The following is a 13153-nucleotide window of genomic DNA, read 5'->3' as shown; positions in this document are numbered from 1 at the left end:
CTTATATCCAATCATGTTGTTCCACATCAGTTTGTAAAAGTTTTTATGTAAAATTTGTTTGTAAGCTTAGCGTTCCTCATAAATAAATCACTTGCATTCCGAAAGGATACCTAAAAACTAAAGTTGATAAATTTTGACACGAATTGTAAATTTGAGATAATCCAACACAAAATTAGTGGGTTAGGATTAAAAGGTTTGACTTATTTAATTAAATGTGTCAGCTTAAGGTTGACTTATATAATCTTATACTTATATCTTGATATAAACTCAATACGAAATTAGCAGATTAGGATAAATGATCTAACTCATTTCATTAAATGACTTAAATTAGAGTTGATCTATACAATCTTATACTAATAATTCAGAATGATTGAAGTCCGACACACGACACTAATAGTAACAATTTTTTCCACTGCCTTCAAATTCAATATCAACCTAACACATGTAGTGACGGGTTAAGAAATGTCAGATTCGTGTAATTAAATGGTTGTTGAAGTTATCATTGACTTGTACAATTTTATATCGTAACCCGAACTTGCGACTCAAGACGACATACACCTCACCAAAAACTTCCTCTCATTTCGGTCCCAAAAACCACTTAAGACAGTGAAGAGACAGTGGAGCGAAGTGCTTAGTACTGACACGTGTAAATTAAGATAACTCAGTTTGAGAGTTGAGAGGTCAATAAACAGAACAAAAATAGAAGCCCCATTTTCCACTGCGAGACTGAGTTTGAGGGCTTTCCTTGACCTTCTCTCCCTCTTCCCAAAAGCTTTTCGATCCAATCGCTCCTCTTTCGATCGCCCGAAGGTACGTCCCAATTGCACAATCTGGTTGCTTCCTTTTTCTTTTTTCTTGACAATTTCGAATCAAAATCAGACCAAATTGTTTAGATTCTGATTCGTTTTTAGCGTGGTTGCTGAGAAAATGGGGGAATGATTCGAATGATGCTGAAAAAAGTTATAGTTTCGAATCTTGGGGGTGTTCTGTGAGTTGGGATTCTAGAAATTACGGAAATTTCAATACTAAGCTAAGCTTAATGCGACACTTGGTTTAGTTTGATGTAAATTTTCCATAATTTGAAACCCAAAATAATACAAACAGCATATTTGTGGATTGTGCTTGGTTTTCTTTTCTTTTCCACTGTTTTCTCAACAACCAAAGAAATGGGTTGCTAAATTTTCTCAAATATATAGTTTTCTTGGTGGTTGAAATGCTGAATTAGATCTGTCTAGTTAGATAACTGTTTCTGTCAATATGGTCAAAAGCAGAGATCAATCATATTTTCTAGGGTGGATCTGGGTTTAAATTTTGTTGTTGACCAAGAAAGATTTAACAAAGAGAGCTTAAGATATTGAAATCCTTTTGTTTCAATCCCGATGATTGCCTTCCGGTGCTTTGGTTGAGGATTTATTTCTACTACTAGTATATTCTTCCTATGGCGTATTGGAAAGCTTATGGTAAGTTGAATGAATTATTGTGTACCATATAGCATTTGTAGGTGGAATGTCATTTACTATTGGCGTACTAATGAAGATCAGGAGCATCACCATAACTGATTGTAACTAGATATGGGTTTGAATGTTGTTTCATTTCTCTTCTATCATTTATAATTTTTGACTGTGGCAATCGTTATCTTTGATGGTTGCATACACGGTTCATAGTTTCCCTTTCAAAATAATGAGTAAGACGTGATGAAAGTATTCAAACCCAATGATGGGTCCAAGGCACTCTCCTTTCTTTATTCATGAATAATTTTCTTATCTATGTGGATATTATTAGGTGTTATACTGGAATCGGTGTTACTCTCTATTGAGGACTGATCATTTTGCTTGTTTTAGGAAGAGATAGAGAGACACCTGGTGTTTGATGAACATTTAACTGCCTGGGAGACAAACATTTTGGGGATGTGTATTGTAGGAGCGTTGGAAACTTTCAAAGATTACCCTTCAGAGTAGGTAGTCAAAATAATAGAATTTATGTGAAGGAAATTAGAGTCAATTTATGCATCCAAACCCTAAAGGGCTTAGTTCTTTGATTGATAATGGGTGACCATTACAAAGTGAGAAGCATTCATGAGTATTATAATTAACCCTGTGTTGAATGCTCAATGATGATTGATTTGCATAAAGCCATCCAGATGGGGGTGGTCAATGCTAAAGTTTTGAGTGTCAAGCCTCCCTTAGTGTAGTAGTCCTTTGATCATTTTTATAGGTCCCTTAGGCCCTGGCTTATGTGGTAAAAATACCTACACCTCTCCCTCCCTCTCTCTCTGCTTGCATGTGTCTGTTTGTGTGTGTAGATTTTTCCATGGGAGTAGTTCTTCTCACAGCCTTCTTCAAGGTGCATATCTGTGTATTCCATTGTTATTTGTTTCCTTATGCAGCTTATGTGTATCTTCTTTTCCCCTATTTATGAGGTCGTGTATTATTTAATCATTTAAACCTTTTTTTCCCTTTGTATATGGTTTTTGTTCTTCCTTTGATAGTTGCTCTGCTATGAGTTCTGGTGCATTCTTTTTGGGTATTTGATTTTTATTTCATTTTCATTCCCTTTATGCTGATATGATTAATCCAGACAAATTACTTTGTAGCTTCATATCCTCTTGTAAAATTCTTTGTTTTGCATTTTGTCCTTATTAGGGGAGTTTGGGTTTTGATATTATCTTTAGGATTCCTGTTTATATGCTCTGGTTTTTTATTCCTACTTTGTTTCAAAGGCTTATGTGATACCTAACTTGCATTGCAAACTTAGACATTATGTTCAGATAATGGTTAAAGATTGAGGAGTTCCAGGGACGAGTCAGGGGTTTGGTTTTCAAGGCTTTGCAAGGGGAGAGGGAGAGGAGAGGATGTCAAGTGGCAGAAACACCCATTGGTGTTACCGATGCAGGCGGGCAGTTCGACTACGAGGACGAGATTCAGTTTGCCATGGCTGTAATGGAGGATTTGTTCAAGAACTTGAAGATATGGGCTATATCAGACCATTTGAGTTCTTAGGACTGGACGTTGATGAAGATCGCGATAGGAGGTTAGGACTTGTGGAAGCTTTCTCAGCCTTGATGAGGCATCGATTGGCAGACAGAAGCCATAGTCATGATGTCAGGGCTAGATCAGATTCGGTTCCAGAACATACATCGGGCGTTGGTCCTTTGCTGATCTTTGGTGGCCAAATTCCTATTAGGTTGTCTGGAAATGGTGGGCTTGAAGCACTTTTCAACGGGACTCCAGGTATTGGTCTAACACAGGGTAATGCTGGTGATTATTTTATAGGTCCTGGACTGGAAGAGCTGTTTGAACAGCTTTCAGCTAATGACCGGCGAGGCCCTCCCCCAGCAGCAAGATCTTCAATTGATGCAATGCCAACCATTAGGATCACACCGAGGCATCTTCGTTCCGATTCACACTGTCCTGTCTGCAAGGATAAATTTGAGCTGGGCAATGAAGCTAGGCAAATGCCATGTAATCATATGTATCACTCAGATTGTATTGTCCCATGGTTAGTTCAGCACAACTCATGCCCTGTATGCCGCCAAGAACTGCCTCCACAAGGATTGAATAGTGGCCGTAGCTCAAGTAGTCGTAATAGAAGTAGCAGTTATGGTAGTACTGCTGATGGAAGGGAGAATAGCAGCAGGGAGCATCAAGGAAGAAGGAACCCATTCTCTTATTTGTGGCCATTCCGCTCATCAAATTCTAGCTCTAACCATAATGGAACTGCAGGAAGCAGCTCTCCGACAATTCATGAGACCAACCAGCATACAGGTTATTCAGGATGGCCTTTTGACTAAGTCGTGTTTAGAACGGGGTTTGCATGATTGCCACATTGTGATCAAGTTTAAACTGAATTGTGTTGCTTGATGGTGAATTGTGTTCTTTTCCTGCTTTGTAGCTTGCTGTTTTTTCTGTAAATGAATCCCCTTTTGGTAAATTCTGTGTGTTTCTGTTTTTTAATCGTTCATGCTTGTTAGTTCAAGTTGGTGAGAGAAATTTGTATGGTCTCTTTAGGTGTGCAAAAGTCTAATACTTTTCACTTATTCGTGCTTTCTTTTAAACCCCACTTTATTCTCAGAGATGGCAGCCAGTCACCTTTGCATCTTCTACAATGTCAAACCTTATCTCAGGATTCCCCTAGATAGAGAATCTGCTAGAACAGCTTGAGCAACTAGAGCAGATAAAAAAGACAAGCCATATTGGCTTCGAATCCAAACTCCTCTCTTTCTCAAAGTCCAAGGCACTCTCATCAACATCTTCCTCATCTTCAACCATTTCTGATGAACCACGCTTTGGAGGCACATTACTCATATTAGGAGCTTTGAACAGCTCTCAGAGACGGAACTATGCACTGACCAGGGTGGGCCATGGCCACCCCTGGTTATACAATTCTTATATTGATTTTAATTTTTAAAATTTGCATTTGAGAATCTTTTAGTTTGGCCATGGGTCCAAAAGAAAGCAGTTAACAATTTTTTGTTTGGCCTAGACCCATAAAAAATAGTCCTGAATTTTAAAGAATATATTGGGCCTCTCAAACAAGAAAATACATATGACTATAATGCCTCAAACCCATGAATTAAATTGCCCCTCGTGTTTCCTCAAAATCTTTGTTTTCTAGAGTGCAGTGTGCATATGAGCAGAATGTGGTTTTTCGTAGAGCTAGAGGTAAGGTTTGCTTAATAGATACTAATTTTATTTTTTATATTGATTTAATATTTAATATCAATCTATTTATTATTCATTCGTTGGCCTTCTATTGTAATATATTTCTCATTCATACTTTCACCCTTATCGATAAAATTTTTTAGTTCAATTGTAGTTCCGTCCGCAACTGCTCTACAATTGAAAGTTCAAATCCTCAATCTTCGCCTCCCCATATACAATGTGTCCAAAGTGGTTCTCTTGAAAACAATTATATGTATCTCTCTTCCTCTCACTCCCATCTTATAAGATTTGAGAATATAATTTGTTGCTGCCTTACCTTTAATGTAGGCTAAGGCTATGTATATATAATACTGTTTGTTACAAAGAGATGGAAACAAATACAAGTTAAAAGCCAATATAAATCTGAGTTGTAAAGATAAATGCTATACATGATAACAAGAGTTATCTTATTATTTGAACTATTGTGAGAGTTATCTATCATTTGAATTGTTGTGATCTTCATCTTCATTATCTTGAAGAGAGGTGGATAAGGAGATGTCCCTAACACGCCCCCTCAAGCTTAACAGTATGGAGATTGTTGGAAATAATTTTTGGATGGTGCACAAATTCTCATTGATATAAAATAATTACAATATGAATATTAACAATAAAATAAATAAAATACAATAGATGAAAATAGAGTATGGAAAGATCTCACAATGCTATAGAATCACGCAAGAGCGTTGTCCTTAAAGGTTGATTCGTGCCTCCCGGAGTGAATAACTCGGTGCGATCGGATCATTTGACATGCAACCTCCCAGGATTAGACTATAGCGTCTACCTTCGTTAAGGACGCACTTCCAATAACGAAGAGTAATAGAACAACTCAAATCTTTTCTTGTAGAACAACAAATACATAATTGAAAACATAGAAATAATATATATATATATATATATATCAAATGCTCTTTTGTGTATGTTATATTTACAAGAAGGTTGGCTTAATATATAGAAATGAAGCTCACGTTTTCCTTCTTAAAGAGAATCTTTTAATATCCAAAGCCTTGAATGACTTCATGACCAAACGGTAAAAAATGCTTGGAAACCATAAAAAATCATTAGACCTTGTTAATGTCAAAGGTCAAAACTGTTGAACAATTAAAACCATGGAATTGTTAATGGCCAACGGCTAGAAACAATAAAAGTGAAAATCAATAGAAACAATAAAAGTGAAAATCAACGTATGGAGAAACTCAATGCCCTTAATCACCAAACGGTCACAAAAAATTATTTCTCAAAGAAGCCACTAGCAAATATCAAACAAAGAATAAAAGGGCTTATGGAAAAAGAAAACAAGAAAACAATTTGTTTGTAACACACATATATTACAACAATCCCCCACATGTTACAAACAATAAAATAAAGGAGATTGAAAGCATGCATCGATGTGGTACCCGAAGGTTTTAACCGCACCTAGGATAAATAAGTAGGAACTTAATGAATCATGGTAGAGTTAAACTCTTTTAACCAAATCCACAAGTTAAACAAACTTATCATCCACATAACTTTCTCCAAAAACAAAAAATTAAATCAAATCAAATAAACAAAAGTCAAATCAAATCAAATCAAGAAAATTGGGTTGTTCTATAGCGGGTTGGCGCCTTATACAGGCCATGCGCCTCTGGGCTTCATGAGTGCTCTAGAGACTTGCCAAAGTCTCATAGGAAGCGGCACCACCTCCACACTCACATAGGTGGCGTCCATCAAGAATGTGTGCAGAGAACATCCCATCCCAAGAAGTAGGGACTATGGACCCATTAAGAGTTTTAAACTCATCCTTACTCACTCTGCATCTTTTGTTATTACACCATAAAATGGCTTTCATGAGCGCTCTAGAGACCTACCCAAGTCTCATAGGAGATAGCAACTCCACACTCATATAGGTGGTATCCATCAAGAGTGTGTGCAGGGAACACCCCATCCCAACAGGTAGGGACTATGGATCCATTAAGAGCTTTAAGCTCATCCTTAATCACTCTGCATCTTGTACTGTCTTACACCATAGGGATGGACTCATAACTAATCTTTTCAACAAGATAGTTAATAAACATAAATTGACAGTACCATATCTCATTTCACTTGTGACTTCGTTTCCCATTAAACCTCATTCATGGGATCTCCAATCACAGAGGTTGGGTATCAATCACAGTGTCATGATTTGGGTATCAGTCCTATCCCCCTCGATGCTTCTCTCACTAGCCTTCTTGCTAGTGGCTTGGTCAAAGAATCTGTAGAATTCTTTTATGACCTCACAAAGTCCATGGACATATACCGGTCTCAATAAGCTGCCTCACAATATTGTGCACTTTCTTATTATAAATTATTTGCTCGAGCTTTGGCAGCCTGAAAATCACAATAAACACATAGGTGGAACTGTGTTAGCTTATAAAGACAAATAAATTAACCAATAGGTTCTTAGCCATTCATCTTCAGTTTCTGCCTTCTCCAAGGCAATTAACTCTGACTCCATAGTAAACCTTGCTATGCAATTCTTTTTTAAGGACTTCCAAGAGATAACTCTTTTAGCCAAAGTAAACACATAGCCACTAGTAGGCTTTGCTTATCTGAATCAAAAATCCAGTTAGCATCACAATATCCTTTCAAAATAACAGGATAATCACAACATGACAAACCAAAATTAATTGTGCCTTTAAAGTATCTCAACAATTTAGAGATAGCATCTCAATGCTCAATACCATGATTATGAGTATATCTACTCAATCTACTAACAATATATGTAATATATATCAAGGCATATACAGTTTGTCAAAACATCAAGCTATTAATGATTTGTGCATATTTTTCTTGCAAAACACAATCACCGTGATTCTTAACCAAATATATTTTTGAATTATATGGTGTAAACATAGGCGGATAATCAAAGTGCTCATATCTTTTAAGCATCTTTCGAGCATAATATATCTGAGATAAAATAATGTAATAATTATCTCTAATAACCTTAATGTCCAACATGACATTCGCTTTACCTATGTCTTACCTATCAAAATTAGATGCAAGAAATCTTTTAACTTCATGCACAACATCAATGTTAGTTCACAAAATAAGCAAGTCATAAATATAAACAAATAATGACACGTTCATTATTGTAAAACTTGCTATGCATTTACTTGCATCATTAATCAAATATAAATTAAACAATATCACCTTGTCAAACTTTTCATGCCATTGTTTAGGAGCTTGTTTTAATCCATACCGGGGATTACTAGTCCCTTGGGCAGCTCCATATAAATCTCTTCATTGTTTAGAAAAATAACTTTGACATCCATTTGATGTCCAACAAGTTTATAAATATAAGCAATGGCAAATAACATTCTAATACATGCAATTTTAGTAACCGGAAAATAAGTATCAAATAATCAACATATGCATTTACTTGTAGCTTTTAGCTACCAAGTCTACCATATGCTTATCTATTATATCATCCGGTTTAAGCTTATTCTTAACCACCTATTTATAACCAATTGATTTGGTCTTAGAAGGTAACTCAACGAGTTCCCAAACATGGTTAGACATAATTTATTCCAATTTATTATTTATAGCTTCTAACCAAAAAATGCATCAACTAGAGATTTAATTGTTTCATCATAACATGTCAGATCATCATCAATAATATAAACAATAAAATCATTACCGAGATTCCTTCCGTTCTAGCTCCTTTGCTTCTTCTCAATTCTTATACATCATCAACAATTTATTAGAAGCAACAGAAAATTTATGAAATAATTTTTCCTTATTTTTCAAAGGAAACACATGCTCAAGAAAAATAGCATTTTTAGATTCAATAATAGTATTTTAATCTAAAACATCACTTTTGATAATAAGGAATCTATAGCATGAACTATTACATGCAAAACCAATAAAATCACAATCATAGGTTTTTAAAACCAAGTTTCTACATTTTAAGTTTGAGTAACATAACATTTGCCAAACACCCCCACACTTCGAGGTACTCCAAACAATGCTTATAAATGTGACAAACAAAATAATGGCTTCCCCCCACACTTTGGTGAATAGCCCAAAAATGACAATCATAGCATTCATCATTTATTCCAATATTCTAATTTCTTTTCATTCCCTTAATGTAGCCAAGATTTACATGTATTAATCTATCATGCTAAATATTAATGGAATAAACCAAATAGTCACAATAAAATAGATTTTCATTAATAGCACACAAATGCTTTAAGAAATGACTTCCATGAGCTCATTTTTCTCTAAGTGTGATATGTCATTTACTCTTATTTCTTTTCTATCAATTGACAGTTTTTTAAAGCTATTTAAAAAAATAGTAATCACCACTTGTGATTTTTAGACATGAGTCTTATAAATAGAAGTTGCATATTACAAGCTCTATCAAGATATTAAAAGAAAATCTTTTTAACTAAAGCTCCAATAAATATGCAAAGTATCAAGCCCAACCAAATAATAATCAACTATTATTGGCTCATTGTCATAAATATGTTATTGGTATCATTCTTATGACATGATAAATTTCTCAAATACCAAATGAACCTTAATAAGAACATCAATAATCACATATATTTTATTTTGAATCATCATATCAGAGAAATTTGAAAGCTAAATGATATATATGAGGAATTACCAAATAACTTATAGTGTTTATGCTAATATAGCATGTCATAGCTAACATAAATGCTAGATACTATTTCTTTTTTGAAATAGATGAATCAATAGAAGCCACCGCTTATCATATACAAATTCATGTAATTATAAAATTTTGCACCAGCTTTAATTCAATCAAGGAGGACCATCATAACTTCAAAATTTTTTTTTATTTATTTAATAAATGAAATTGTATATTATGTCTTGAAAAAAATAAATCAAGATCTATGAATCATAATTTAAGAACTCACAGCGGAGCCAACTATTTTACCAATATCCTCCAAAATAGATTGTCGCCACTACACACCAATTAGGTGTCGTGAGAACCGATTAACTCAATACGCGCACCATATCTCATTTTCCTATCATATGCTTTCCTGCAAGAATCTTTAGCAATGTAGTATTCTCTGCACACAATTAGCAACGTCTATGTATTTTTTCCATCACAAAAATGAATAATCACTCACAGTTATTATTATTAATTTACATTGATGTTTTCTAGCCAAGCTTAGCACAACATAACAAAAAATGCTAAGTTTTAAAAAATCCATAAAAGGCTTAACTCTTTTTATTGTAAGAATAGTAACCCAACAACAAAAGATTATTTGACAATCAATGAATTGAGTTCAAATAATTGAAAACTCTTACAATCAAAATATTTTCATTTTCAACAACTACACAAGAAATTAAATTCTTTTTTTTTTTGATAAATGAATACAAAATCTTTCCACTCAAATATTTGATTTCATCTTTCTCATATGCGAATTGCATACTACAAACTCTTATAGTATTTGCCTTCTTATAAGTTTAAATACTATTGTTATGATACTAATCAAAATATTTGTGCAACCATCATGATCAACCTTTAAGATTGTTGGAAATAATTTTGGATGGTGCACAAATTCTCATTGATATAAAATAATTACAATATGAATATTAACAATAAAATAAATAAAATACAATAGATGAAAATAGAGTATGGAAAGATCTCACAATGCTATAGAATCACGCAAGAGCGTTGTCCTTAAAGGTTGATTCGTGCCTCCCGGAGTGTATAACTCGGTGCGATCGGATCCTTTGACACGCAACCTCCCAGGATTAGACTATAGCGTCTACCTTCGTTAAGGACGCACTTCCAATAACGAAGAGTAATAGAACAACTCAAATCTTTTCTTGTAGAACAACAAATACATAATTGAAAACATAGAAATAATATATATATATATATATATATATATATATATATATATATATATATAATGATCTTTTGTGTGTTATATTCACAAGAAGGTTGGCTTAATATATAGAAATGAAGCTCACGTTTTCCTTCTTAAAGAGAATCTTTTAATATCCAAAGCCTTGAATGACTTCATGACCAAACGGTAAAAAATGCTTGGAAACCATAAAAGACAAAAATCTTTAGACCTTGTTAATGTCAAAGGTCAAAACCGTTGAACAATTAAAACCATGAAATTGTTAATGGCCAACGGCTAGAAACAATAAAAGTGAAAATCAACTCAATGCCCTTAATCACCAAACGGTCACAAAAAATTATTTCTCAAAGAAGCCACTAGCAAATATCAAACAAAGAATAAAAGGGCTTATGGAAAAAGAAAACAAGAAAACAATTTGTTTGTAACACACATATATTACAACATGCCCCACCGTTTTCACCTCCAGACCACAAATAGGGCAAAGAGCATCTTCAATAACCCCATGCCTCTGCTGATTACCATGAGTAGGCAGAATGTCGTTACAGGCTTTCCACAAAAAGGCTTTCACTACTCCAAGACTCTTTATTTTCCGGATCTTCCTCCGGTCCTTTGCTACAAGCTCCATGTTAGAACAACTGCCTTTATCCCCCTCTTCAGTAATTTTTGCTAGGTGATAAGCACTTTTCACTGAGAACTCACCATTCATATACCTACCCACACCAACCAGTCACACTACTTGTTAGGGATAGACACACCCTTGACTCAATGGTTGTGCAAACTCCACAGAATAATAATGGAATGATAAATGCAATAGATCAACACACAGTATTTACGTGGTTCGGCAGTGGGCCTACATCTACGGAACTAACTCCGATCAATCCACTATAAACAACTTGTTACAGTGGTGTTTACTCAAGTTATGCAAAACTTGAGTTAATACAGGAGTAAAATAATACAGAGAGAAACAACCTCTGTTGAAACTAATATACACTCTCAGTGGTATATTAAAAACACTCTTTCTTAACTCTCTCTCTGGAGTATAACTGAAGCTCTCCTCTCTTGGCTTCTCTTCTTGTGTGTTGTTGTTGATCTTCCTCAATCATCAATCATCATTTGAGGCATAAGGCACCTTGGCTATTTATAGCCAAAGTTAGAACCATCTAGATGATAATCTTAGCCCCCAAGTTAGAACCTTCTAGATGAATGAACTTGGCCTCCAAGGTAGAACCATCTAGATGATGAAGACAAATTGAGAACCTTCTAGATGAATAGAGAATCATCTAGATACATCTTGAAGAAAACCTTCTAGATGGATGAAGAACCATCTAGATAAATCTTTGAAGAGAACCTTCTAGATGGATGGAGAACCATCTAAAATAATCTTTGTAAAGAATCTTCTAGATGGATGGAGAACCATCTAGATAAATCTTTGTAGGACTTGCTCCATTTTGTTTAATCAAAATCTTATCTTAAGTAGGGAAAAACCTTGTCGGCAACCAACACTACTGACGTGGACAAATAGCCATTGCACAAATGAGATCCGCCTCTTCTTTACCGAAAATTTCATAGACTAAGGTTTTATTCCACCACTTTGTATCAACATCTATTAGATTACTAACTTGATCTTCAGCTTGAAGCACTCTAATAGGAGACTGGATAGAGTATGTCAAGGGCAAAGGAATCCACCTATATATCCTTCAAGATTTTAATATCCTTACCATCCTCAACCCTCCAAATTAACCCATCTTGAAGAAGCTTCTTTGTAGCCCACACACTCCTCCAGGCATATGACGGCCTCCTACCCAGATTTGATGTAAGGAAAGTCTCATTCTAGAAATACTTCTCTTTGAAGATCTTTGCCACCAGAGAATCAGGATTTTGAATTAAACGCCATCCATGCTTTGCCAATAACGCCAAATTAAAGCATTATAAATCCCTGAAACTCATACCACCTTTCTCCTTTTCCCTCCCCATCTTTTCCCAACTCATCCACGCCATTTTTGCCTAATTTGAGTATTCCCAGCAGCTTCCTCGTCATTTTTTCTACATTTAAATATTCAAACTACTTTTTGCTTCCCTATGTTAAAATACACACCACTAGCTTCCTTTAATCATTCCCTATATCATTAAAAAATATATATATTTTTTAATTATATTGTATATATGAGAGGAGAGAGAATCGTAAGAGGAGAGAGGAAAGAGTAGAGACGAGAGAGAAACTTTTTTTTTTTTTTTTTTAAATAATCATAATGATTGCAATAGTGGAACCCTATACTTTGGGTTCCACTGTAGCGATCCTCATGGTTAAGGTTCGTTTAGGGAGTTTGTTGTGGGATTTTTTTTTCGATTTTTTGGTCATATTCCTTACACATAAGGAACAGACTCCCTTATAGAGAATCTGCTGGGAATGCTTTAACCCAATCAAAATTTAGACATCATGGAATTAATGTCCTTACTTAGTATTTTAGGCAAAAGAAATACACTCATAGTGTAAGTTGGAATAGCCTGAACCACCGCCTTTAGCATAACCTCTTTCCTAGCTTGAGATAAAAATCTCTCCTTTCATCCATTTATTTTTTCCCAAATTCTCTCTTT

General features: G+C 34.8%; 1 protein-coding gene across 1 annotated transcript; it reads left to right on the top strand.

Annotated features, from left to right (window-relative positions):
- The first annotated feature begins 695 nt into the window (after positions 1-695).
- Positions 696-3953, top strand: LOC132191868 (probable E3 ubiquitin-protein ligase RHC1A). The gene is made up of 2 exons (XM_059606984.1): positions 696-810; positions 2755-3953. The coding sequence occupies exon 2, from the start codon at positions 2852-2854 to the stop codon at positions 3788-3790; it is 939 nt and encodes a 312-aa protein (XP_059462967.1). The 5' UTR covers positions 696-810; positions 2755-2851; the 3' UTR covers positions 3791-3953.
- Positions 3954-13153: the final 9200 nt, after the last annotated feature.

The sequence above is a fragment of the Corylus avellana genome, chromosome ca9 (assembly GCF_901000735.1).
Source record: "Corylus avellana chromosome ca9, CavTom2PMs-1.0".
NCBI lineage: Eukaryota > Viridiplantae > Streptophyta > Magnoliopsida > Fagales > Betulaceae > Corylus > Corylus avellana.
This window is presented reverse-complemented; position numbering and strand designations above follow the sequence as displayed.

Bases quoted from the DNA above. Each gene is read 5' to 3' on its own strand.
- LOC132191868 (XM_059606984.1), top strand. From the start codon at position 2,852: ATGTCAAGTGGCAGAAACACCCATTGGTGTTACCGATGCAGGCGGGCA.